General features: G+C 40.9%; 2 protein-coding genes across 4 annotated transcripts; both read left to right on the forward strand.

Moving 5' to 3' along the window:
* The first annotated feature begins 1848 nt into the window (after positions 1 to 1848).
* tmem147 (transmembrane protein 147) lies at positions 1849 to 7698 on the forward strand. 3 transcript variants are annotated; one of them, XM_027171090.2, is made up of 8 exons: positions 1849 to 1979; positions 2431 to 2546; positions 3711 to 3780; positions 3877 to 3942; positions 4317 to 4453; positions 5942 to 6026; positions 6319 to 6440; positions 7421 to 7698. In XM_027171090.2, exons 2-8 carry the CDS (start codon positions 2470 to 2472, stop codon positions 7539 to 7541), a joined length of 678 nt encoding a protein of 225 aa, XP_027026891.1. In that variant the 5' UTR covers positions 1849 to 1979; positions 2431 to 2469; the 3' UTR covers positions 7542 to 7698. The 3 variants fall into 3 exon arrangements, with proteins under 3 accessions (XP_027026891.1, XP_047664886.1, XP_047664888.1); XM_047808930.1 differs by having other exon boundaries at positions 1900 to 1993; XM_047808932.1 differs by lacking the exon at positions 1849 to 1979 and adding an exon at positions 3504 to 3555 and having other exon boundaries at positions 2454 to 2546.
* A 4063-nt stretch (positions 7699 to 11761) lies between these two features.
* On the forward strand, positions 11762 to 16147 carry LOC113658494 (sulfotransferase 2B1-like). Its single transcript, XM_047808569.1, has 6 exons — positions 11762 to 12054; positions 12432 to 12640; positions 13888 to 14014; positions 14117 to 14211; positions 15609 to 15789; positions 15924 to 16147. Exons 1-6 carry the CDS (start codon positions 11916 to 11918, stop codon positions 16028 to 16030), a joined length of 858 nt encoding a protein of 285 aa, XP_047664525.1. The 5' UTR covers positions 11762 to 11915; the 3' UTR covers positions 16031 to 16147.
* Positions 16148 to 25913: the final 9766 nt, after the last annotated feature.

The raw sequence follows: 25913 nt of genomic DNA on the forward strand, positions 1-25913 counted from the left end.
CTCCAGGACCATAAGACATGAGCTACATAAAACGAAGACAAAGATAAGGACTTAGTAAGTTAGTCCTAGCAGGGCTCCCAAGTTTTGAAGACAGGTAACAGTGGCATATTTTAAATAGTTCCCCCCATGACATAAAACATTCCAAAACTTAATATTTAAATTAATATTACATATTAAATTATACAGTGTAGTGCTGGTGGTTAGTAGCCTTATTTTTCCTAGATTTAATTACACAGAATTTATGATAAATTCATTATTTTATAAAATGTCATAAAGCCGGGGCCCCCTGGCATCATCTCAGGGCCCCCAATTTGAGAACCACTGGCCTAGACTACTTGTTCTGAGCAGGTGTTGTCAGAGAACAGGCTGTAAAACTGTTGGCTAAGTTACAGACACTCATGAAAAACTGATGCTGATTATCTGGGAAACTTTCTCTAACAGCCGTCAAAATGTCATTGTGCCAAACAAGCTGTGAATTTGTTGTAACATTAAAACAGGAGATCATGACTTGCACAAAGTGATGCTCCAGTGGTTTTCTCTGTGGGTGAACGAATAGGATGGTGAACAATTCCAGGATATGCTTTTTTTCATTGGTTATTGCGTTAAATCTTACCCATATACAATAGTGCTATTTTCTGATTGGCTATTGTTGATTGGCTGATAAGTGTCAGGCTCAACTAAGAACTCCAGGGTAGACGCACTTGATACCTGCCCGGATCCATAGAGACAGCGGTGCGGACAGATACATTTTGGGCGCTGTGGCATATTAAATATACGATAAATAGTCAAAAAGTTTTTCTGCGTGACAAAAGACCGAAATTAGTAAAACAAAAAAGACAGAAAACACAGAAAGACATGGCAGGACAAAAGACAGAAAAGACAGTGCAGGACAAAAGACAAAAAAAGAAAGACAGTGCAGGACAAAAGAAAAGAAGACAGAAAGACAGTGCAGGACAAAAGAAAAGAAGACAGTGCAGAATAAAAAGACAAAAAAGACAGAAAGACAGTGCAGACAAAAGAAAAGAAGACAGTGCAGGACAAAAGACAGAAAAGACAGAAATACTGGAATGAACACATTAGTATTATAGCAGCTGTTACATGAGATATTGTAAAGTATTGTGCAAAACAGCAAAAGACTGAAATGTAAGACAGCAGGTGTGCAAAACAGTGTGCAAAACAGCATGTAAACCTTGCTAGTAGATAATTCACTAAGTACTATACTATTTACAAACATCTTACCTTTTTCATTTGTTAATAAAATAATTGCTAATTCATTACTAAGTAATAAAACTAATGAAAATAATGAAACTATTGAACTCAGTGTGAAGTTTGAGAGTACTTTTGCTGTGTGCCATGGTTGGCATTAGATGATGAACAAATTATGGACATGAAGGTGTGCAAATAGTCTGCAGTAATATTTAAAGCGATAACTGAATGATGTTAACAAGCTCAAAGTGTGTAAAGAAAACATTTCCCACACCTTTACACAGCTTCCACCACTCTGTTTTGAGAACATGCCCACCACTGCCTCAACATTCTGACCTGCAATTTTGTTGGAAAGGGACGAAAGATTTGACAATTATCCTATTTCAAGTTACATCTGTGACGCATGTGTACAGGTTTTGGGCTGAAATGATATCAGCTAAAATGAATATCAAATCTAGGAGACATCAGTCTGTGTAATTGCTGTAAATTTGTGTTTCTGCATGAATCTACAGAAAATGCCAGTTATAATTAAGTAAAAAAAAACAAAAAAAAACAAAATGTATTAAAATGCGTAAAAATAAGCAATATTTCCTAAGGACTAATATATTTCCTAAAATATATAAGAAATTGTTTAAGCAATTGCATTAGTATTACAAACTAGGGGAAACTAACGGAACGTTTTTTGTGCTAGGTTGTTGAAGGCCGGAATCTTTTCGGTGCTGAACCCGTGTCAAGAACAAGACGTTTCATTAAGAAACATCAACGTTTATTCGGTAAAGTATTAAATGTAATGACATTTAAATGTTTGATATTTTTAATAAACATACATTTTAGTTTTTTTAAGGACATGTATGTCGCGAGAAAAGGTGTCATTTTGATATACCGTGTGAGCCTTTAGCTTTTATCCGTGTAGCTTGTAAGACCTCTAGCGTATGTGTGTGGGCTGTGTTCCAAATGTCCCCCATTTCCCCTTAATAAGTGAACTACTTGGGGTATAAACATCAGCATTTGATCCCTATCTAGGGCCCTATATAGTCTGTAAGTGACCTTATTTGGACTCGGCCATGGTTGTAGCTGTTTAAGCTAACAACACAACGTGAACTTACGTATTTACCTTTTGTCTTTGTTAAATTAAAGACGTTATTGTGAAATAAAAATGAAAAAACATTGCTCATAATGACGACTCATGTTGTTTTATTTTTGTCTCTCTCTCTCTGTTGACAGGTCTAAAGGGTGTTTATTTTATAGTTTCTTCTTAAAACAATGACGCTTTTTCATTTTGGGAATTGTTTTGCCCTGGCGTATTTTCCTTACTTCATAACCTACAAATGCAGTGGATTGTAAGTGTGTGTTCTCTATTCTGTAAAAATGTCTGAGTGTTTTGTGTTTGTTTAGATGTTGGCTCAGGGTGAAATGACTAGCTGTGGTGCTGCAGTGTCTTAATCCTCTTATAGGAGCTTCCAATAATCTTCCCAAGGAGCTTTCAAAGTGTCACCTAGTGTTAACGTTACATTATCTTGTAGTAGGAGAGAATCAATGATACGTCCATTGCTTTTATCTTGTTTTTTGGTTTTTTACATGATATATACAGGTTTCCCAGAAGATAAAGTATTAACAATTTACACTGATCATCCTGTTCACAATTTTACACTCACGTGACACGTCAAGTTTACATTTACATTTATGGCATTTAGCAGACACCCTTATCCAGAGTGACTTACAACTGAGGGTTAAGGGCCTTGCTCAGGGTGCAGTGGCAGTTTGGTGGACCTGGGGTTCGAACCCATGATGGTAGATGGTAGACAAAATACATTACCATAGTACAAGAAGTCACTCGAGTCTGGTAACGTTCAGATTACGGCTTAAAATTCTTTACTCAAGTGCAAAAGACCTTCCGATCAGTAGCCCAACACCTTAACCACTGAGCTACCACATACCACAAGTTTACATTCGCGTGACACGTCAAGTTTACACTCGCTTAATGTTTACACCTTTGTAACTGTTTACAAAAGTCCTTCAGTCATCATCTTCAAACACAGGGTCCTTCTGTTTAAAAGAAGATGCTGCAATACTTAAGGTTTTTTTCTTAAAATCAGCAGGCAGTTTAACAGCTTATGACAAATAATGGACTAATTTACAAATAATGGATTACCCTAAAACAAAAATAGTCTTTGATCATCAAGGTAACACACAGCATTAAGCATATTAAGCTCAGGTTTAATCAGGGCAGTACGTAATCAAAAACGATGCAATTTTATGATCCCTGTTTCTTTTTTTAATTATTAACATCTTACAAGACGTATGTAAACACACGACCTCAACTGCATCCCGTTGTTATAAGCTGAAAGAGTGAGTTGATGAAAAGTTGTGTGTGTGATTCATTATGTGTGATAAACTTACAAACATTTAGTAGCAAAATCATTAATATTGTCTTGTTACAATTTTACAGAAAAAAAAAGATTTGTTCTTAAATTTATAATAATTTGCTCAAAAATTGGTTTCAGATCAGAATATAACGCATTCTGGAGATGTGTCCAAGCAGGGGCCACTTACCTCTTTGTACAACTATGCAAAGTGAGAAAGAATCTTGGATCTTATCAACATTATAAATGTATTTGCACCTTAAACAACAAGATTATACTTTACACCATTTTCTTTTCTGGCCTACAGATGCTTTTCCTCGCTACATTTTTTCCCACCTGGGAAGGCGGTGCTGGTGTGTATGACTTTGTCGGGGTAAGTGACTTGTTACAACAGCCAGTGGAATGGTTTCAGTTAAGAACTGATCATGTAGATTCATAACACAAAACCGGCTACTTCGAAAGTAAAACTGATTCTGATAATTTTGGGTCATATTAACTTGCAAAGTGCCTTTTAGCCAGAACAAGGTGAGCATACGTCACTATACCCATATAGCATTTTCTTCTGCATTGTGGATGTGACATGGATTTGGAGTTTTCTTTTTAGCAGACAACTGGAATCTACTGTTAATAATAGATAGCAAAAAAATGAGAGAAATGTGGACTTAAATACGATCAGATATTTCAGTGTTTATTAATGAGGTCTCACAAGCTTTTGATTTATTTACTGTTTTATGTCCTGACCTGCAGGAATTTATGAAGGCCACAGTGGACATGGCAGATCTGTTAGGGCTTCATCTCGTCATGTCCAGAAACGCTGGGAAAGGAGAGTACAAAATAATGGTGGCTGCTATGGGCTGGGCCACAGCTGAACTTGTTATGTCAAGGTACAACACATACACGATGATGGTAGATGGTAGACAAAATACATTACCATAGTACAAGAAGTCACTCGAGTCTGGTAACGTTCAGATTACGGCTTAAAATTCTTTACTCAAGTGCAAAAGACCTTCTGATCAGTAGCCCAACACCTTAACCACTGAGCTACCACATCCCGAGTTTACACTCGCGTGACACGTCGAGTTTACACTCGCGTGACACGTCGAGTTTACACTCGCGTGACACGTCGAGTTTACACTCGCGTGACACGTCGAGTTTACACTCGCGTGACACGTCGAGTTTACACTCGCGTGACACGTCGAGTTTACACTCGCGTGACACGTCGAGTTTACACTCGCGTGACACGTCGAGTTTACACTCGCGTGACACGTCGAGTTTAAGAGTACAAAATAATGGTGGCTGCTATGGGCTGGGCCACAGCTGAACTTGTTATGTCAAGGTACAACACATACACGATGATGGTAGATGGTAGACAAAATACATTACCATAGTACAAGAAGTCACTCGAGTCTGGTTAAGATTACGGCTTACAATTCTTTACTCAAGTGCAAAAGTATAAACTCCATTCTCCCTGCTGCTATAAGACTTTACAATCAAAGCTGCTCCCAGTGAACCACCGTAATTACACACTGTTATTACTGTTTCACTGCAATAATAAACAATAAGAAAGCATTTTAAACATGTGCAATAACAGAAATTTTTAAAAATGTGCAATATTACCTATGTACAATATGCCTTCAGTGTAACCACTACTCTTTTTATACATTTTTGTTTTTGTATATACTGTATATTATATTATGTCTTTATTCATTTACATATTTTTTGCTGCTGTTACAGAGAAATTTCCCCATTGTGGGACAAATAAAGGAACATCTTATCTTATCTTATCTGCTTGAATAAAGAACGGGAAAGCACAGGAGTCACAAACACACAAAAAAATCTTTGCACATGAAAACAAGAAACATGAGTAAACAGCTAAAGCTAACTAACAGCTGTATGCTTAAACCTCTGAAATCTTAGCAAACATGCAACAAGTAGCATGCTGGCATGTGTTAATACCCTACAGGATCTTCTTTTCCCATCAGTTAGACTTCATATTCATGGGTTTAATCAATTTCTTTGATTCTAAACAAATAGCTGGATTATAGAGGAAGTGATCTGATTTGGAATGCAGTATGAAGAAAGTAAAGATTTCTTTTAATCATACTGAGAAACAGTAAACAGCTTTAAGTGAAAGAAGTCGATTTTCTGTTAACGGATGAGTCAATAATTTATTTTAACCGGGAGATATTTCAAATAAAAAAAACCTTTGTTTTACTGTGGGTGTTTTTTACTGTTAGTGTGCTTAAAATATTTTAGTAGCTTATTTTTAAGTTATGTAATCTTAAATATATTTCACATTGTTTTAAGATTTAATATGTCTAGAATATTAATTTAAAGAATAGTAAAATGCTAATGTTAATGTACTTCAACAGGTGTATTCCTTTATGGGTCGGAGCTCGAGGGATCGAGTTCGATTGGAAATACATCCAAATGAGCTTCGATTCCAACATCAGTTTGGTATGAGGATGTACATTTACATTAGATTTACATTTTATCTTATTAATGTGAAGTCAAAGGCTTTCTTGGGTGATCCATTGTGTTTGGTAATGTGTAATATATGTAATTATATATTATATATATAATATAATATAATAATATATATAATATATAATTATATATTATATATACAAATATATTGTAATATATAATGTTCCTTTAAGAACCTAAAACCATACTTAGTTTGTGCTGCTCTTCCACAGGCTTATGGATATTAAAGTATTAAAACAACAGTCTCTCATTTTTGTCGTAGGTTCACTACATCGCCATGGCTGCAGTGGTGTGGATGTTCACGCGGTACGACCTGCCGAAAAGTTTCCGTTTACCGGTGACTGTGCTGCTGGGGCTCTGTGTGTACAAGGCATTTTTAATGGAGTGAGTATCTTATATTTCACATGAAATTTGAATAGTTGTACAAAAAAAAAACAAACTCTGTCCTGTCACTTTCTCAGGTGTAACTAATAGCAATTAAAGATGGGGTCTCCGTTGTTTGAAAGCCAATGTTGACATTTGAAATCACCAAAACGAACACGCCCCTAACCCAGATGGGTCCCACCCCTGTATCGATAGCTCCGCCCACACATACATACATAACCCAGGCAACTAATGGAAAGAAATGTGTCTTTATCATAGCTGAAGGGAAGAACAATACGATTGCAGATAAACAGACAAGCAAAAATGACACACAAGCATAATCATGTAAAGGACAAAGGCATATATTAGTTCTGTGTAACAAAGCAAAACCAACGTTACTCACCTATCGAGAAGGAAAAAAGCGCCTCGGCGTCTTAAGTAAAGTTGAATTTCCCGAGTCAATAACTCCTGAGATAAATGCAGTTACTACACAAAACACGGTTGTAGCTGCCTCTCTACATTACTACGATAGAAAAGAGGTGTTATTTGTGTAGTAACAGCGTTTAGCTCAGCCGTTATTGACACGGGAAACTCCAACCTGTGAATATGTGTCCAACTTCCTGCTCCTTCAGTTCTCTCCAGTGCTGGAAAGCTGATCCTATATTAACACGTCCTACTTCTTGCCTTAACGTGAGCCTTTCTTCGCTTTCTTTTGTTTTTATCCTCCATGTCAATGTTAAAACCGCTTTCTGCTAATGTCACACATGCGCACTGAACACTCTCTCCGCCCATATTGACAAGCCCCGCCCCTTTCTGCTCATTGGTTCCACGTTAGTTTTGTTTTGTTTGTCGTTCCGACTCAGTTTTATGAAGCATTTCTCAAACAACGGAGAGAATACCTTTAATAGTCATAGGTCCTTCTGTATGCATGTACAACTTTTGAATAATCCGATGGATAATCTCATGTGGTAATATATACATTTCTTTCCCTGTCCTTATAGGTTGTTTGTTCACTTGTTCCTCCTGGGCAGTTGGACGGCTCTGTTGGTGAAAGCGGTGTTAACGGGTGCCATCTCCCTCTGCTCCCTTTTTCTTTTCATCACACTCGTTCACAGCAGCTGAGGCTTTTCTTATCTCTCCACACATTCGGGTGTTTTGTTAGAAAACACGAGAGGTTCTGTCTGTTCTGTTTGACTGTCTGAGCCAGTGAGACGTTGTCAGTTGTCTGTTGTATTTTTATTTGTCTTCATAATGAATTAAAATATACAGAAATAACTGATCCTGGTTTTGTTCATTTTGTTAATATAATTACTTTGTGTTTCCTCTGGTGATATTGCAGGGGAGAGAATTCAGCCGACATCCAATCGGATGGCGGTTCATAGTTTGCACATTGTTCTAAATATTTTCGTTAGGAAGCCTAAAAAGCTGACTTAATCACATAGGAAAGAATAGCACCCAAAAATTATGATGAATTTAGGGTATTCAAATTAGATTTCATGTTCAGATGCACTGCATTACTTCTACACTATTCTGCTGCACTACAGATTAGTTTCTGTAAGAGACGTTTTTGACAGCTTTGACATTTGGACTTGTGTTTGTGTGTTTGGTGATTATATTATTATTGCTTATTTTACGTAGTAAAAAAAATACAAGATAGCAAGTTAAATGGATTAAACAGATTTGCTGTTGTTTGATTTGCTTTTCCACAGATACTGTACAGTGGCATGCGAAAGTTTGGGCACCCCGGTCAAAATTTCTGTTTATTTGAACGTTAAATAAAGACATAAAGTTAAATATGAAACACTCTTTTGCAATATTTTAAGCAATATTAGTGTATTGTTTGTTTACTACAATTTTAGAGTGAAAAAGAATGGGAACCCCAGGAGACTTAAGCTCTCAGACCAGGAGACTTAAGCTCTTTGACCAAGCTATCAGACCTTAATTTGTCTGTTATGGCTTGTTCAATGTCATGCAAATTTCCAAGCTTTATAAATACCCAGCCTCCTCTAACCTTGTCCCAACAATCAGCAGCTGTGTGTTCCTCTAAGCAGTTGTCTAGCAATCTAAAAATAAAAATGATTGATGCTCACAAAGCAGGAGATTGCTATAAGAAGAGAGCAAAGTGTTTTCAGGTACTGATTTCTTTAGTTTGGAATGTAATTAAGCCAGATGTAATTAAGTGGTTGTTTCACTCACCTGGTGGTGAGTTGGATCTGATGGCATGAGAGGAAGTTGGACAGACTTGGCAGACCCAAATGTATTGTGAGGGTCTGCTGGGAACATTTGGCAGAGTCTCCTGTCAGAGAGATCTTCAACTCCCACCTCCGGCAGAGCTTCAACCAGATCCTGAGGGAGGTTGGAGACAGTGAGTCCGAGTGGACCATGTTCTCCACTTCCACTGTCGACGCGGCTGTGGCCGTAAGGTCTCCGGGGCCTGTCGTGGCCGCAATCCCCGAACCCGGTGATGGACCCCAGATGTAAGGGATGCCGTCAAGGTGAAGCAGGAGTCCTATCGAGCTTCAGCCCGGGTGGTTGTGGAGGCAAAAACTCGGGTCTGGGAGGAGTTCGGTGAGGCCATGGAGAAGGACTATCGGTTGGCCTCGAAGAAATTCTGGCAAACCATCCGGCGCCTCAGGAGGGGGAAGCAGTGCCCTGCTCACACTGTTTACAGTGGGAGTGGGAATCTGATGACTTCGACTGGGGACATTCTCAGATGGTGGAAGGAGTACTTCGAGTTTCTCCTCAACATTTACATTTACAGCATTTCGCAGACGCCCTTATCCAGAGTGACGTACATAAGTGCTTAAATCTCTAACATTGAATACATTAATGCTGGTTCACTAGGTTACATACTTAAGATACCATGAGTTTAAAACATTTGTTCAAAGTTACAATGAAAGTTTTTTTTTTTTTAAATGCAAAAGATAAGGAAAGAAGTGCCAGTTGAAGTGTTTCCTGAATAAGTAGGTCTTCAACCGCCGCTTAAAAATAGCCAGTGACTCAGCTGTCCGGACCTCTAGGGGAAGTTCATTCCACCACCTTGGTGCCAGAACAGAGAAGAGTCTTGTAGTATACTTGCCTCTTACCCTGAGAGATGGTGGAACCAGTCGAGCAGTGCTGGTAGATCGGAGGTTGCGGGGTGCAGTGCGAGGAATGATGAGGGCTTTGAGGTAAGAAGGAGCTGGTCCATTTTTGGCTTTGTAGGCCAGCGTCAGTGTTTTGAATCGGATGCGTGCAGCTACCGGAAGCCAGTGGAGGGATCGCAGCAGCGGGGTGGTATGCGAGAACTTTGGCAGGTTGAAAACAAGCCGGGCAGCTGCATTTTGGATCATTTGCAGAGGACGGATTGCGTTCATAGGTAGACCTGCCAGCAGTGCATTGCAGTAATCCAGTCTAGAAATGACAAGAGACTAAAACAAGTACCCGAGCAGTCTGTGTGGACAAAAATGGCCGAATCCTTCTAATGTTGTAAAGAAGAAAGCGAGTCACATTAGCAACATGAGAGGAAAAGGACAGTTGATTGTCCATGGTTACCCCCAGGTTGCGAGCTGTGGCTGAAGGGAAGATCAGATCGTTGTGCAAGGATATAGCAAGATCATGAGCTGGGGATGAATCACCTGGAATGAACAGCAGTTCAGTTTTGCTAGGATTGAGCTTTAACTGATGAGCAGTCATCCATGATGAAATTTGTGCCAGACATGCTGAGATCCGGTCAGAAGCTGTGGCATCTGAGGGTGGGAAAGAGAAGATAAGTTGTGTATCATCAGCATAGCAGTGGTAAGAGAACCCATCTGATGAAATAACTTCAAGAGAGTGAGTATACAGGGAGAAAAGAAGAGGACCAAGTACTGAGCCCTGTGGGTAAGTCTGGGCGTCCCTGCTTAGACTGCTGCCCCCGCGACCCGGCCCCAGATAAGCGGTAGAAAATGGATGGATGGATGGAATGTAATTAAGAAATGGCAGTTAACAGGAACAGTGAAGGTCAAGATATGGTCTGGAAGGCCAAAAAAAAATATCAGAGACAACTGCTAGTAAGATGACTAGAAAAGCAAATCAGAACCCCAGTTTGACTGCAAAAGACCTCCAGGAAGATTTGGCAGACCATGGAGTTGTGGTATATTGTTCAACTGTTCAGTGGCACATGCACAAATATTGCCTTCATGGAAGAGTCATCAGAAGAAAAATCTCTCCTTCATCCTCAGTGTCTGATTTTTGCAAAAAAATATTTACATAAGCCTGATGCATTTTGGAAAAAAGTCATGTGGTCTGATGAGGTAAAAATAGAACTCTGGCCGTAATGAGCAAAGGTATGTTTGGAGAACAAAGTGCACAGAATTTCATGAAAAGAAACCCAATCCAACTGTTAAGCATGGGGGTGGACAGATCATGCTTTGGGGTTGTATTGCAGCCAACGGCATGGGGAACATTTCATGGGTAGAGGGAAGAATGGATTAAATTAATTTCCAACAAATTCTGGAAGCAAACATAAAACCATCTGTAAAAAAAAAAAAAAGGCTGAAGTTGAACAAGTGGATAATGATCCTAAACACGTCTCAGAATTAACAATGGACTACCACAATAGGCGCAAGCTGAAGTTTTTGCCATAACCCTCACAATCTTCTGACCTAAACATCACTGAAAATCTGTGGTCAGGAGCAGTGCTTACAAGACAGCCTAGGAATCTTACAGAACTGTGAGAACTGTAAGGAAGAATGGACGAAAAGTCCTCAAACAAAAGCTGAAAGGCTCTTGGCAGGCATTTACAAGCTACTTGCCAAAGGAGGTTCTACTAGGTACTAACTATGCAGGGTGCTCAAACTTGTGCTGTGAGCAATTTTCCTTTTCTGTTATTTTAAAAATGTAAAATATGGGGGGGGGGGGGTGTTAGTTTAAAATATAAAGGGAATGTGTCATCTGTAACTTTATGCTGTAACTTTAGGAGAGCATTTCATTGTCCACTTGCTTAAATGTTCCCAAAAACAGAAATTTCGACCAGGTTGCATAAACTTTTGCATGTCACTGTATTTCATGTTAGATGAGGAGATGAGGATTCACCTCAACTCTCAGGTGCACACATTAAAAATTCAATTACACTGTAAGAAAAGTGAGTGCGCGTGTGTGTATGTGTGTGTGTGTGTGTGTGTGTGTGTGTGTGTGTGTGTGTGTGTGTGTGTGTGTGTGTGTGTGTGTGTGTGTGTGTGTGTGCGCGTGTGCGCGTGTGTGTATGTGTGTGAGTTCCAAACCCAGGTAAAAATACCTAAATGTTGCATATGGTCATGGGACCTGCTATTGCTCAACCATTTACACACATACTCCTGCAGTATTTTTAAACAAACTTGTATGTGGGAATCTCATAGCCGAACTGAATAACATGTCTGTTCATGTTTAGAAAGCAGTGAACCACCCATGTGACATCGAGATGCCTCACTGAAAGGTTGTTATGCATACCACCAGTGACTGATCAGTCCACTGGGTTGACTGTTACCTCCGGTCAGAATGTGCAGCAACGACCTGTATTTGCTTTATCATGGACTTTTATTACCAAAGATTGCACACACAGCCGACAGTTTGAAATATTTCGAGTCGTTTCAAGTGCAGGACGATGACGTGATTGTAATTACTTATCCCAAATCTGGTATGTGATTTACTTTTTCTGCTTTTTAAAATTAATTCCTTAAAAGTAGTCTTGTTAAAACAAACAAACAAACAAATAAATAACAATGCATATTGATTGATGGAACCCACACTACACTTACAGAACTTTTTTTTAAATCCTATTTCTGAAATTCACTTTTTTTTACTAGATTATAGTTTGGGTCAGAAAAAGTTGATCAACAACATTGTATGTTAAAATATTAAATGTGTCATAAAACTGTGTTTTTGACTCCATTTTATAAGAAAGATTTTTTTTCTTGAAGTGTTTTTGTTTTATTTCTTGAAGCCTTTGTATTTTCCTCATATTCCAGCCAGCAACTGAAATGTGCTTCAAAAGTACCACTCAATCTTTTTCAGGTACAACATGGATGCAGGAAATTCTTCCCCTGCTTCTGAATGGAGGGGATTTTACACCAGTACTGACCATCCCCAACTGGGACAGAGTGCCTTGGCTTGAAGAGAGACGTGCTGCTAAAATCGCAGAAAAGCTGAGTGCTCCACGGGCCTTTGTTTCTCACATGCCTTATCATCTGATGCCTTCCTCTTTTTTCTCTTCTAAGGCTAAGGTAAAAAAAAGAGATAAATGACTGAGTGAAGGCTCAGAAAGAGTTGGCTTTTGATTTAATGTGAAAAATATCCCAATGACTTTTAGTATCTAGGTAACCATTTACATAGTAACCATTCTTTCTTGGGAAAATGCTCCAGATGTATTGCACATGGATCTCGTGTGTTCTTCCCAGTTCAGGTCGTTCCACCGGCCATTCAGTGACATTCAGATTCTTGTTTTGAAGCTGATGCATAGTTGATTGTTGAATTTGCGCTTTGTGTCAATATCATGCTGGCTATATCAATACCAGTCCCAGCTAAAGAGAAGCAGCCCAAAAGTGTGATGCTGCTATCACCACTCTTCACTCTGAGTGTGGTGTTCTTTGAGGAACAGTGATTTTGATTTTGTGCCAAACTTATGTTTTAGAACAACACCAAAAGTTTCTACTTTGACCTCACCAGACCAATTACATGCCACATGGCTTGGATGGTGATTTTTATCTTGTCTAGCCATGCTACACCAAAGCCAAGATAGAACGGGGCATAGAAGCCTTTATTATCTCCACATATACATTACAGCACAGTGGAATTCTTTTTTCTTCACATATCCCAACTGAGGAGGTTGGGGTCAGAGTGCAGGGGTAGTTATGATACAGGAGCAGGGAGGGTTGAGGGCCTTTCTCAAGGGCCCAGCAGTGGCAGCTTGGTTGTGTGGGGCCTTGAATTCCGATCCTCCGATCAACAACCCAGAGCCTTAACCAGCTGAGCCACCACTGCCCATGATATGAGAGAGTGTTTCATGTTGTCACATGCCAAGAGTGACTAATACTAATAATTTGCAGTTATCAGATATTACTGCAGCTCCTTTACAGTTTCTGTTGCAGTTTTCCCTAATTTATAGAGACATCATTTACTTGTTAATGTTACTGCGGTGTCACATTTTACATCTGTTTTGGAAATTTGTAGCCATCTCCTGATTTGGCAGTTTTTTTAACAAAGAAATGTTTTGTAAACTCTGGCTTGAATGTAAATCATTATAAAAGTATCATGCAATATTATAAAAGTGCTGGCACACTTGTACAACCAAGTAATTGTACATTTTGACTAACATTTTCATTTCTGGCTGCTATTTCAAATTAGATGTGAGAAAAACAGCCATGATTTAGCTTAGTTTTTATTAGTTTTCTTTTTTTTCCATCAGAAAAATTTGCAATTTTAACAGCAGTATGTAGACTCTATATATTTTCATATTCACTTTTATCTGTAGGTCATTCATGTTTCTCGAAACCCAAAAGATGTCCTGGTTTCCTCTTTTCATTTCCATCAAATGACCAGTTTTCTGCATGACCCAGGAACCTTGGAAGAATTTACAGACCAATTCCTAGCAGGGAACGGTGAGTGAAAAATCTGATCTGTACTCCACACAATGCTATCATGGTGATGCTATCATGGTTTCATCTGTTGAACACTGTTATGTTGTGAATTTGTCTGCTCAGTGATGTATGGAAAGTGGACAGATCATGCAAAGAGCTGGAGAAACACGGATCTGGGTGACAGAATTTTTTACATCACGTACGAGGAGATGATTCAGGTAAAGTGTTTCCATACAGATGATGCTATAGAATTAAAGGAATTTGACTGGTTTTTACTACATGCTTTATAAATGTGATCAAACATTCTGAATGGGAAAAACAGCACAGAACATCAATTAGTTGCAGCTCAGTAGCTACTGTAGCATTATGTTCCTGTTGCACATTGTGGTTGCCATGCTGAGCCCCGGGTTAGTGAGAAACCACTTTATCACTCAAGCATTGCTGTCCTTCTCCTGGGCCATTCCAGCCATGTATGGTCTGTGACTAACCTGAATTATCTGCCAATCAGGTAGTAATGGAGCTCCTCAATGGTCCACTTAATGGTGAAGGCCTCCCATTCTACTGCCACATACTTCTTCTCTGCAGGGCATTGAAGCAATGTGAAAGGAGAATGCCTAGTCCCACCTTTGAGGCATCCATCTGCAGCACAAAGGGAAGGTCAACATTTGGATTTTAGGGGACGGGGTCACTGATGAGGGCCGTTTTTAGGGCTTGGAACCCATGCTCTGTTTAACTGGTCTACTGCTCTGGTATGGTTGCCCTTTTTATGGAGTCCCTGCGCCCTTTATTCGTAAGATCTGAGAGGGGAGCTATTGAGGAAAAGTAACAGCCCACTAACTCAGAAAGAGCATGAACCTGCTATTTGGTTCTCAGTCAGGGGTATTCCCAGACATCCTCCACCTTTTTGTCCTGCGGCTTACCGGCTAGCCAGAACCTCCCCCAGATGGAGTACGTGATCAGACCAGGTGGATGAGTGGAAAGCAAAGTTATTAAAATAGGTGGCTGTGTGGGCCTGGTGACGCTTCAGGACAATGTCCATAAGACTTTGGAAGGTGGAGAATCTGGTATTGACAGTGGCCAATGGCGGTGCTAAAGGCAATCTTGGGTTGCACATCTGGTGCGAGGGTTACCTGCAAGTAGCCTGTGGTCAGGTCTAAATTGGAGATGAACCAGGCTCTGCCTAGGTTCTCCTCTAGACCGTTGATCCAAGGGAGAGGGTAACTATGAAACATCAACATCCGCTGGAAGTTATTAAATAGGTGTAAGGTGCCATCTGTCTTTGGGATAACGACTATCGAGGACTCTTCGATGATGCCATCTTGGAGCATTTGCACAAGCTTGCTTTTGAGCCTCTGGTACTCGATAGGGTTGCTGCCGGACCACCCACGGATCAATCATAAGGTGGTATGTAAATGGTCTACCTTGGTCATGGGAGAGAGAAGAATTGCGTCTTTGGTGATGTTGTGGGAGGTTACCTTTTGAACAGCAAGTGGCCTTTCGTAGGGGGACTGCCTCGGGGTAACTTTGCTACTGTATAAAAGCAAGTTTTATTATTAGTAATATACTAATCTTTTACAGCTATGGTGATCTGTTACTCTTTGACTCTGACTTTCAGGATCTGCCTGGGGTACTTGAACGCATATTATTCTTTCTTGGTAAGTGCCTGAGCAAAGACGTTCTGAACCGTGTGACTGAACACTGTGAGTTTAGGTCTATGAAGCAAAACAAAATGTCCAACTACTCACTGTTACCAGAGGCTTTAATGGACACCAAGAAGTCTACTTTTCTCAGAAAAGGTAGAGACAAATTCATAGAGACTTTTTCTGCCATTCTATTTTATTATTGTATATAATGAAAAAAGGAAGTCTCTAAAGTAGTTTCTAGGTAATGGAATGCCTAATTCTTGATTTCTGTTTGTTTTCCCCATAAGGAATTGTTGGAGATTGGAAGAATTATTTCAGCCCAGAATTGGAGTCGAAGTTCAACACAGCAATTTGTGAAGAATTAAAGGGAACTGACATCAAATTCGCCATATAATAATTGTCATAATGCTATTATACCAATGTCTGTGCTTATAATTTCAATTATAATTTGATATGATTTTTATTTTATGTTCTTTAAACAAAATAAACAAAAACAGTGCTTATTCAAATATATCCTGTCTCTCAACCCCATAGTACAAGCAAGAGAATTAAAAACATCTAGTTAACTAATAGATAAATCACCCTCACAACGCCACTTGACAAAACCCGTCATTTTTTCTAACAAAACATCTGAATATGTGGGGACAAAAGTTGCTGTGAACCAGGCTGATGAAAAGTAAGAGGGAGTAGAGGGCCACCAGTTAATGCTTATTTTACACGTTCATTCTGCTATACACAGATTTAAAACGTACTCGTCAAGCTGTTAAACCGAACAGTACCTATTCCAGTAAGCAGGTGGCACTGTTGCTAGAATATGGCCATTCATTGGAAGAGTGAGATGCTGTTGTATTTTTCTATTTTTCTTAATATTAAAAATAAAATATACAGAACTATCTGATTTTGGTTTGGTTAATTTTGTTAATGTAATTACTGTGTGTTTCCTCGGTGGTATTGCAGGGGCAAGAATTCCCTGTAGTAATGCAACAATTAATCAGATGGCAGTTCATAGTTTGTACATTGTTCTAAATATTCACGTTAATATTAACACGGGCCTTCGTTTCTCACATGCCTTATCATCTGGTGCCTTCCTCTTTCTTCTCTTCTAAGGCTAAGGTAAAAAAAGAGCTAAATGAATTAGTGAGGGCTCAGAAAGAGTTGGCTTTTGATTTAATGTGAAAAATATCCCAATGACTTTTAGTATCTAGGTAACCATTCAGATAGTAACCATTCTTTCATAGGAAAATGCTCCAGATGTAATGCACATGGATCTCGTGTGTTCTGCCCAGTTCAGGTCGTTCCACCGGCCATTCAGCGACATTCAGATTCTTCTCTTGAAGCTGATTCATAGTTGATTGTTGAATTTGCGCTTTGTGTCAATATCATGCTGGGTATTTCAATACCAGTCCCAGCTAAAGAGAAGCAGCCCAAAAGTGTGATGCTGCTATAACCACTCTTCACTCTGAGTGTGGTGTTCTTTGAGGAACAGCGATTTTGATTTTGTGCCAAACTTATGTTTTAGAATAACACCAAAAGTTTCTACTTTGACCTCACCAGACCAAAGACCACATGGCTTGGATGGTGATTTTTATCCTGTCTAGCCATGCTACACCAAAGCCCAGATAGAACGGGGCATAGAAGCCTTTATTATCGCCACATATACATTACAGCGGAATTTTTTTTTCTTCACATATCCCAACTGAGGAGGTTGGGGTCAGAGTGCAGGGGCAGCTATGATACAGTGCCCCTGGAACAGGGAGGGGTGAGGGCCTTGCTCAAGGGCCCAGCAGTGGCAGCTTGGCTGTGCGAGGCCTTGAACTCCGATCCTCCGATCAACAACCCAGAGCCTTAACCAGTTGAGAAACCACTGCCCATGATATGAGAGAGTGTTTCTGTTATGCGAGACACAGAAGCAGAAGCAGGAGTGAAAGCAAACAGAGTTTATTTGCCCAAAACACGTACTTAGTAGAACCAGAGTTATCCGGTGATGCGTGTTGGAAGCGCGGCCCACAAAGTCTTTCGAGTTACTAAATACTGGAAGTCTGTGATTAATCCGGGGGGCGGGGGGGGGGGGGGTGCTTTGGAGAAGCACAAAGCTGCACATAAACACAGGAGTGTCGAGAAATGCACAGCCGAACCGTAGACAATAACAGACGGTGAGTGAGGGCGTAAGAGGGGTATATGAATGGTTGGGTGATGAGCGTGTAAATGAGAGTCAGGTGTGTGTCATTAGTAATCCGGCGAGCAGCTCCTTGCGGTCAGGCACGCACGGGGGAAGAGTCAGGGAGCTCCCTGACAGTTTCACGTTGTCACATGCCAAGAGTGACTAATACTAATAATTTGCAGTTATCAGCTATTACTGCAGCTCCTTCAAAGTTTCTGTTGCAGTTTTCCCTAATTTATAGAGACATCCTTTACTTGTTAATGTTACTGCGGTGTCACATTTTACATTCTGTTATTATGTTTCTAGAAACCCAAAAGAAGTCCTGGTTTCCTCTTTTCATTTCCATCAAATGACCAGTTTTCTGCATGACCCAGGAACCTTGGAAGAATTTGCAAACCAATTCCTAGCAGGGAACGATGAGTGAAAAATCTTATCTGTACTCCACACAATGCTATCATGGAGACAGTTTTATCTGTTGAACACTGTTATGTTGTGAATTTGTCTGCTCAGTGATGTATGGAAAGTGGACACATCATGTAAAGAGCTGGAGAAACTCGGATCTGGGTGACAGAATTTTTTTCGTCACGTATGAGGAGATGATTCAGGTAAAGTGTTTCCATACAGATGATGCTATAGAATTAGAGGAATTTGACTGGTTTTTACTTACATGCTTTATAAGTGTGATCAAACATTCTGGATGGGAAAAACAGCACAGAACATCAATTAGTCCCTCAGTAGCTAGCACTTGGCTCACTCTTTGTCCGGGAGGGTTAGTGGAGCCAGCCTCGGCTCCGAGTGGCCTGTTGCCGTTGGTGCTGAAGTAATGCTTTCCCTTCACTGTAGGGGTAGTTGTGTGAGTAGTACTTGCTGATTTAAAGTCAGCTCCAAGCCAACTGCTGCTGGGGCCCATGAAAGAAGTGCATTCTAGCGGGAGAGGACTTTGCGGTTGCCATGCTGAGCCCCGGGTCAGTAAGGAACCACCTTGTCACTCTGGCATTGCTGTCCTTCTCCCAGGTCATTGCAGCGGCGTATAGTCTGTGACTAACCTAAATTATCTGCCAATCAGGTAGTAATGGAGCTCCTCAATGGTCCACTTAATGGGGAAACCTCCCGTTCTACTGCCACATACTTCTTCTCTGCATTGCTCAGCTTGCGGTTGATGTACAAGATGGGGTTCTCCTCCCTGAAGCACTGTGAAAGGACAGCTCCTAGTCCCACCTTTGAGGCATCCATCTGCAGCAAAAACGGGAGGTCAATATTTGGGTTGCAGAGGACGAGTCTAATTTTCACAGAAAAGGTAGAGACAAATTCAGAAAGACTTTTTCTGCCACTCTATCTTATTATTGTATATAATGAAAATTCTAAAGTAGTTTCTAGGTAATGGAATGCCTAATTCTTGATTTCTGTTTGTTTTCCCCATAAGGAATTGTTGGAGATTGGAAGAATTATTTCAGCCCAGAATTGGAGGTGAAGTTCAACACAGCAATTTGTGAAGAATTAAAGGGAACTGACATCAAACTCCATATATAATAATTGTTATAATTCTATTATACCGAAGTTTGTGCTTATAATTTCAATTATAATTTGATATGATTTTTTATTTTATGTTCTTCAAACAAAATAAACAACAACAAAAAAGTAGATGAACTCACCCAGAACAAACAGTTTATTGCTAAATTACAATTTGCATAAACACATTAGTAACTCGTTCCTAGATTTTCTAGTCAAAAGATTAGTGATCATGCAAATATTTCTCTAGTCTCTATATAGTCTCTCAACCCCACAGTACAAGCAAGAGAATAAAAAACATCTAGTTAAAGGTAGGGTCTCCGATGTTTGAATGCCAATGTCGACATTTGAAATCACTAAAACAAACACGCCCCTAACTCAAATGGGCCCCACCCCTGTATTGATAGCTCCGCCCACACATACATATGCAACTCAGGCAACTAATGGAAAGAAATGTGTATTTATCATAGCGGAAGGGAAGAACAATACGATTGCAGATAAACAGACAAGCAAAAATGACACACAAGCATAATCATGTAAAGGACAAAGGCATATATTAGTTCTGTGTAACAAAGCAAAACCAACGTTACTCACCTATCGAGAAAGAAAAAAGCGCCTCGGCGTCTTAAGTAAAGTTGAATTTCCCGAGTCAATAACTCCTGAGATAAATGCAGTTACTACACAAAACGCGGTTGTAGCTGCCTCTCTACATTACTACGATAAAAAAGAGGTGTTATTTGTGTAGTAACAGCGTTTAGCTCAGCCGTTATTGACACGGGAAACTCCAAACTGTGAATATGTGGCCAACTTCCTGCTCCTTCAGTTCTCTCCAGCGCTGGAAAGCTGATCCTATATTAACACGTCCTACTTCTTGCCTTAACGTGAGCCTCTCTTCGCTTTCTTTTGTTTTTATCCTCCATGTCAATGTTAAAACCGCTTTCTGCTAATGTCACACATGCGCACTGAACACTCTCTCCGCCCATATTGACAAGCCCCGCCCCTTTCTGCTCATTGGTTCCACGTTAGTTTTGTTTTGTTTGTCGTTCCGACTCAGTTTTATGAAGCATTTCTCAAACAACGGAGAGAATACCTTTAATAGTCATAGGTCCTTCTGTATGCATGTACAACTTTTGAATAATCCGATGGATAATCTCATGTGGTAATATATACATTTCTTTCCCTGTCCTTATAGGTTGTTTGTTCACTTGTTCCTCCTGGGCAGTTGGACGGCTCTGTTGGTGAAAGCGGTGTTAACGGGTGCCATCTCCCTCTGCTCCCTTTTTCTTTTCATCACACTCGTTCACAGCAGCTGAGGCTTTTCTTATCTCTCCACACATTCGGGTGTTTTGTTAGAAAACACGAGAGGTTCTGTCTGTTCTGTTTGACTGTCTGAGCCAGTGAGACGTTGTCAGTTGTCTGTTGTATTTTTATTTGTCTTCATAATGAATTAAAATATACAGAAATAACTGATCCTGGTTTTGTTCATTTTGTTAATATAATTACTTTGTGTTTCCTCTGGTGATATTGCAGGGGAGAGAATTCAGCCGACATCCAATCGGATGGCGGTTCATAGTTTGCACATTGTTCTAAATATTTTCGTTAGGAAGCCTAAAAAGCTGACTTAATCACATAGGAAAGAAAAGCACCCAAAAATTATGATGAATTCAGGGTATTCAAATTAGATTTCATGTTTAGATGCACTGCATTACTTCTACACTATTCTGCTGCACTACAGATTAGTTTCTGTAAGAGACGTTTTTGACAGCTTTGACATTTGGACTTGTGTTTGTGTGTTTGGTGATTATATTATTATTGCTTATTTTACGTAGTAAAAAAAAATACAAGATAGCAAGTTAAATGGATTAAACAGATTTGCTGTTGTTTGATTTGCTTTTCCACAGACACTGTACAGTGGCATGCGAAAGTTTGGGCACCCCGGTCAAAATTTCTGTTTATTTGAACGTTAAATAAAGACATAAAGTTAAATATGAAACACTCTTTTGCAATATTTCAAGCAATATTAGTGTATTGTTTGTTTAGTACAATTTTAGAGTGAAAAAGCACCCTGAAAAAGAATGGGAACCCCAGGAGACTTAAGCTCTCAGACCAGGAGACTTAAGCTCTTTGACCAAGCTATCAGACCTTAATTTGTCTGTTATGGCTTGTTCAATGTCATGCAAATTTCCAAACTTTATAAATACCCAGCCTCCTCTAACCTTGTCCCAACAATCAGCAGCTGTGTGTTCCTCTAAGCAGTTGTCTAGCAATCTAAAAATAAAAATGATTGATGCTCACAAAGCAGGAGATTGCTATAAGAAGAGAGCAAAGTGTTTTCAGGTACCTATTTTCTTTAGTTTGGAATGTAATTAAGCCAGATGTAATTAAGTGGTTGTTTCACTCACCTGGTGGTGAGTTGGATCTGATGGCATGAGAGGAAGTTGGACAGACTTGGCAGACCCAAATGTATTGTGAGGGTCTGCTGGGAACGTTTGACAGAGTCTCCTGTCAGAGAGATCTTCAACTCCCACCTCCGGCAGAGCTTCAACCAGATCCCGAGGGAGGTTGGAGACATTGAGTCCGAGTGGACCATGTTCTCCAATTCCACTGTCGACGCGGCTGTGGCCGTAAGGTCTCCGGTGCCTGTCGTGGCCGCAATCCCCGAACCCGGTGGTGGACCCCAGATGTGAGGGATGCCGTCAAGGTGAAGCAGGAGTCCTATCGAGCCTGGTTTGCTCTGGGGACTCCGGAGGAAGCTGAAAGGTACCGGAGGGCGAAAAGAGCTTCAGCCCGGGTGGGTGTGGAGGCAAAAACTCGGGTTTGGGAGGAGTTCGGTGAGGCCATGAAGAAGGACTATCGGTTGGCCTCGAAGAAATTCTGGCAAACCAACCGGCGCCTCAGGAGGGGGAAGCAGTGCCCTGCTCACACTAGTTTACAGTGGGAGTGGGAATCTGATGACTTCGACTGGGGACATTCTCAGACGGTGGAAGGAGTACTTCGAGGTTCTCCTCAACCTCATCCAACATGTCTTCCAGTGAGGAAGCAGAGGCCGAGGACTCACTTGTGGACTCATCGATCCCCCAAGCTGAGGTCATTGAGGTAGTTGAGAAGCTCCTCAGTGGCAAGGCACCGGGGGTGGATGAAATCTGCCCTCAGTACCTCAAGTATCCGGATGTTGTGGGGCTGTCTTGGTTGACATGCCTCTACATCACGTGGCGGTTGGGGACAGTGCCTCTGGACTGGCAGACTGGGTTGGTGGTCCCTCTGTTTAAGAAGGGGGACCTGAGGTTGTGTTCCAACTTCAGGGGGTTACACTCCTCAGCCTCCCCAGAAAAATCTATGCCTGGGTACTGGAGAGGAGAATTCGGCCGATAGTCGAACCTCGGATGCAGGAGGAACAATGCGGGTTTCGTTTCAGTTGTGGAACACTGGACTATCTCTATACCCTCGCCAGGCTGCTAGAGGGTTCATGGGAGTTTGCCCAACCAGTCCACATGTGCTTTGTGGATCTGGAGATGTGCTTTGTGGATCTGTGGATCTTTGTGGGGGGTGCTCTGGGAGTATGGGGTACCGGGCCCTCTGCTAAGGGCTGTCCGGTCCCTATATGACCGGAGCAGGAGTTTGGTTTGCATTGCCAGCAGTAAGTCAAACTTGTTCCCGGTGCATGTTGGACTCCGGCAGGGCTGCCCTTTGTCACCAGTCCTGTTCATTATTTATATGGACAGGATTTCTAGGCGCAGTCGGGGGCCGGAGGGAGTCCGGTTTGGGGACCACAGGATTTCGTCTCTGCTTTTTGCAGATGATGTTGTCCTGTTGGCTTCCTCAAATCAGGACATCCAGCGTGCACTGGGATGATTTGCAGTCGACTGTGAAGTGGCCGGGATGAGAATCAGCACCTCCAAGTCCGAGGCCATGGTTCTCAGCCGGAAAAGGGTGGCTTGCCCCCTTCAGGTTGGTGGAGAGCTCCTGCCTCAAGTGGAGGAGTTTAAATCTTGGGGTCTTGTTCATTTGCATTTACATTTACAGAATTTGGCAGACGCCCTTATCCAGAGCGATGTACATAAGTGCTTAAATCTCTAACATTGAATACATCAATGCTGGGTCACTAGCTTACATTCTTAAGATACCATTAGTTTAAAACATTTGTTCAAAGTTACAATGAGAAAGTGTCAAAGGTTTTTTTTATAATTTTTTTTTAAATGCAAAAGATAAGGAAAGAAGTGCTAGTTGAAGTGTTTCCTGAATAAGTAGGTCTTCAACCGCCGCTTGAAAGTAGCCAGTGACTCAGCTGTCCGGACCTCTAGGGGAAGTTCATTCCATCACCTTGGTGCCAGAACAGAGAAGAGTCTTGTAGTATAGTTGCCTCTTACCCTGAGAGATGGTGGAACCAGTCGAGCAGTGCTGGTAGATCGGAGGTTGCGGGGTGCAGTGCGAGGAATGATGAGGGCTTTGAGGTAAGAGGGAGCTGGTCCATTTTTGGCTTTGTAGGCCAGCATCAGTGTTTTGAATCGGATGCGTGCAGCTACCGGAAGCCAGTGGAGGGATCGCAGCAGCGGGGTGGTATGCGAGACCTTTGGCAGGTTGAAAACAAGCCGGGCAGCTGCATTTTGGATCATTTGCAGAGGACGGATTGCGTTCATAGGTAGACCTGCCAGCAGTGCATTGCAGTAATCCAGTCTAGAAATGACAAGAGACTAAAACAAGTACCCGAGCAGTCTGTGTGGACAAAAATGGCCGAATCCTTCTAATGTTGTAGAGAAGAAACCGACATGAGCGAGTCACATTAGCAACATGAGAGGAAAAGGACAGTTGATTGTCCATGGTTACCCCAAGGTTGCGAGCTGTGGCTGAAGGGAAGATCGGATCGTTGTGCAAGGATATAGCAAGATCATGAGCTGGGGATGAATCACCTGGAATGAACAGCAGTTCAGTTTTGCTAGGATTGAGCTTTAACTGATGAGCAGTCATCCATGATGAAATTTCTGCCAGACATGCTGAGATCCGGTCAGAAGCTGTGGCATCTGAGGGTGGGAAAGAGAAGATAAGTTGTGTATCATCAGCATAGCAGTGGTAAGAGAACCCATCTGATGAAATAACTTCAAGAGAGTGAGTATACAGGGAGAAAAGAAGAGGACCAAGTACTGAGCCCTGTGGGGAAGTCTGGGCGTCCCTGCTTAGACTGCTGCCCCCGCGACCCGGCCCCAGATAAGCGGTAGAAAATGGATGAATGGATGGAATGTAATTAAGAAATGGCAGTTAACAGGAACAGTGAAGGTCAAGATATGGTCTGGAAGGCCAAGAAAAAATATCAGAGAGAACTACTAGTAAGATGACTAGAAAAGCAAATCAGAACCCCAGTTTGACTGCAAAAGACCTCCAGGAAGATTTGGCAGACCATGGAGTTGTGGTATATTGTTCAACTGTTCAGTGGCACATGCACAAATATTGCCTTCATGGAAGAGTCATCAGAAGAAAAATCTCTCCTTCATCCTCAGTGTCTGATTTTTACAAAAAAATATTTACATAAGCCTGATGCATTTTGGAAAAAAGTCATGTGGTCTGATGAGGTAAAAATAGAACTCTGGCCGTAATGAGCAAAGGTATGTTTGGAGAACAAAGTGTACAGAATTTCATGAAAAGAAACCCAATCCAACTGTTAAGCATGGGGGTGGACAGATCATGCTTTGGGGTTGTATTGCAGCCAACGGCATGGGGAACATTTCATGGGTAGAGGGAAGAATGGATTAAATTAATTTCCAACAAATTCTGGAAGCAAACATAAAACCATCTGTAAAAAAAGAAAAAAAAAAAAGGCTGAAGTTGAACAAGTGGATAATGATCCTAAACACGTCTCAGAATTAACAATGGACTACCACAATAGGCACAAGCTGAAGTTTTTGCCATAACCCTCACAATCTTCTGACCTAAACATCACTGAAAATCTGTGGTCAGGAGCAGTGCTTACAAGACAGCCTAGGAATCTTACAGAACTGTGAGAACTGTAAGGAAGAATGGACGAAAAGTCCTCAAACAAAAACTGAAAGGCTCTTGGCAGGCATTTACAAGCTACTTGCCAAAGGAGGTTCTACTAGGTACTAACTATGCAGGGTGCTCAAACTTGTGCTGTGAGCAATTTTCCTTTTCTGTTATTTTAAAAATGTAAAATATGGGAGGGGGGTGTTAGTTTAAAATATAAAGGGAATGTGTCATCTGTAACTTTATGCTGTAACTTTTGGAGAGCATTTCATTGTCCACTTGCTTAAATGTTCCCAAAAACAGAGATTTTGACCAGGTTGCATAAACTTTTGCATGTCACTGTATTTCATGTTAGATGAGGAGATGAGGATTCACCTCAACTCTCAGGTGCACACATTAAAAATTCAATTACACTGTAGGAAAAGTGAGTGTGTGTGTGTGTGTGTGTGTGTGTGTGTGTGTGTGTGTGTGTGTGTGTGTGTGTGTGTGTGTGCGCGTGTGCGCGTGTGTGTATGTGTGTGAGTTCCAAACCCAGGTAAAGTTACCTACATGTTGCATATGGTCATGTGACCTGCTATTGCTCAACCATTTACACACATACTCCTGCAGCATTTTTAAACAAACTTGTATGTGC

This window comes from Tachysurus fulvidraco, chromosome 25 (genome assembly GCF_022655615.1).
Source record: "Tachysurus fulvidraco isolate hzauxx_2018 chromosome 25, HZAU_PFXX_2.0, whole genome shotgun sequence".
Taxonomy (NCBI): Eukaryota; Metazoa; Chordata; class Actinopteri; order Siluriformes; family Bagridae; genus Tachysurus; species Tachysurus fulvidraco.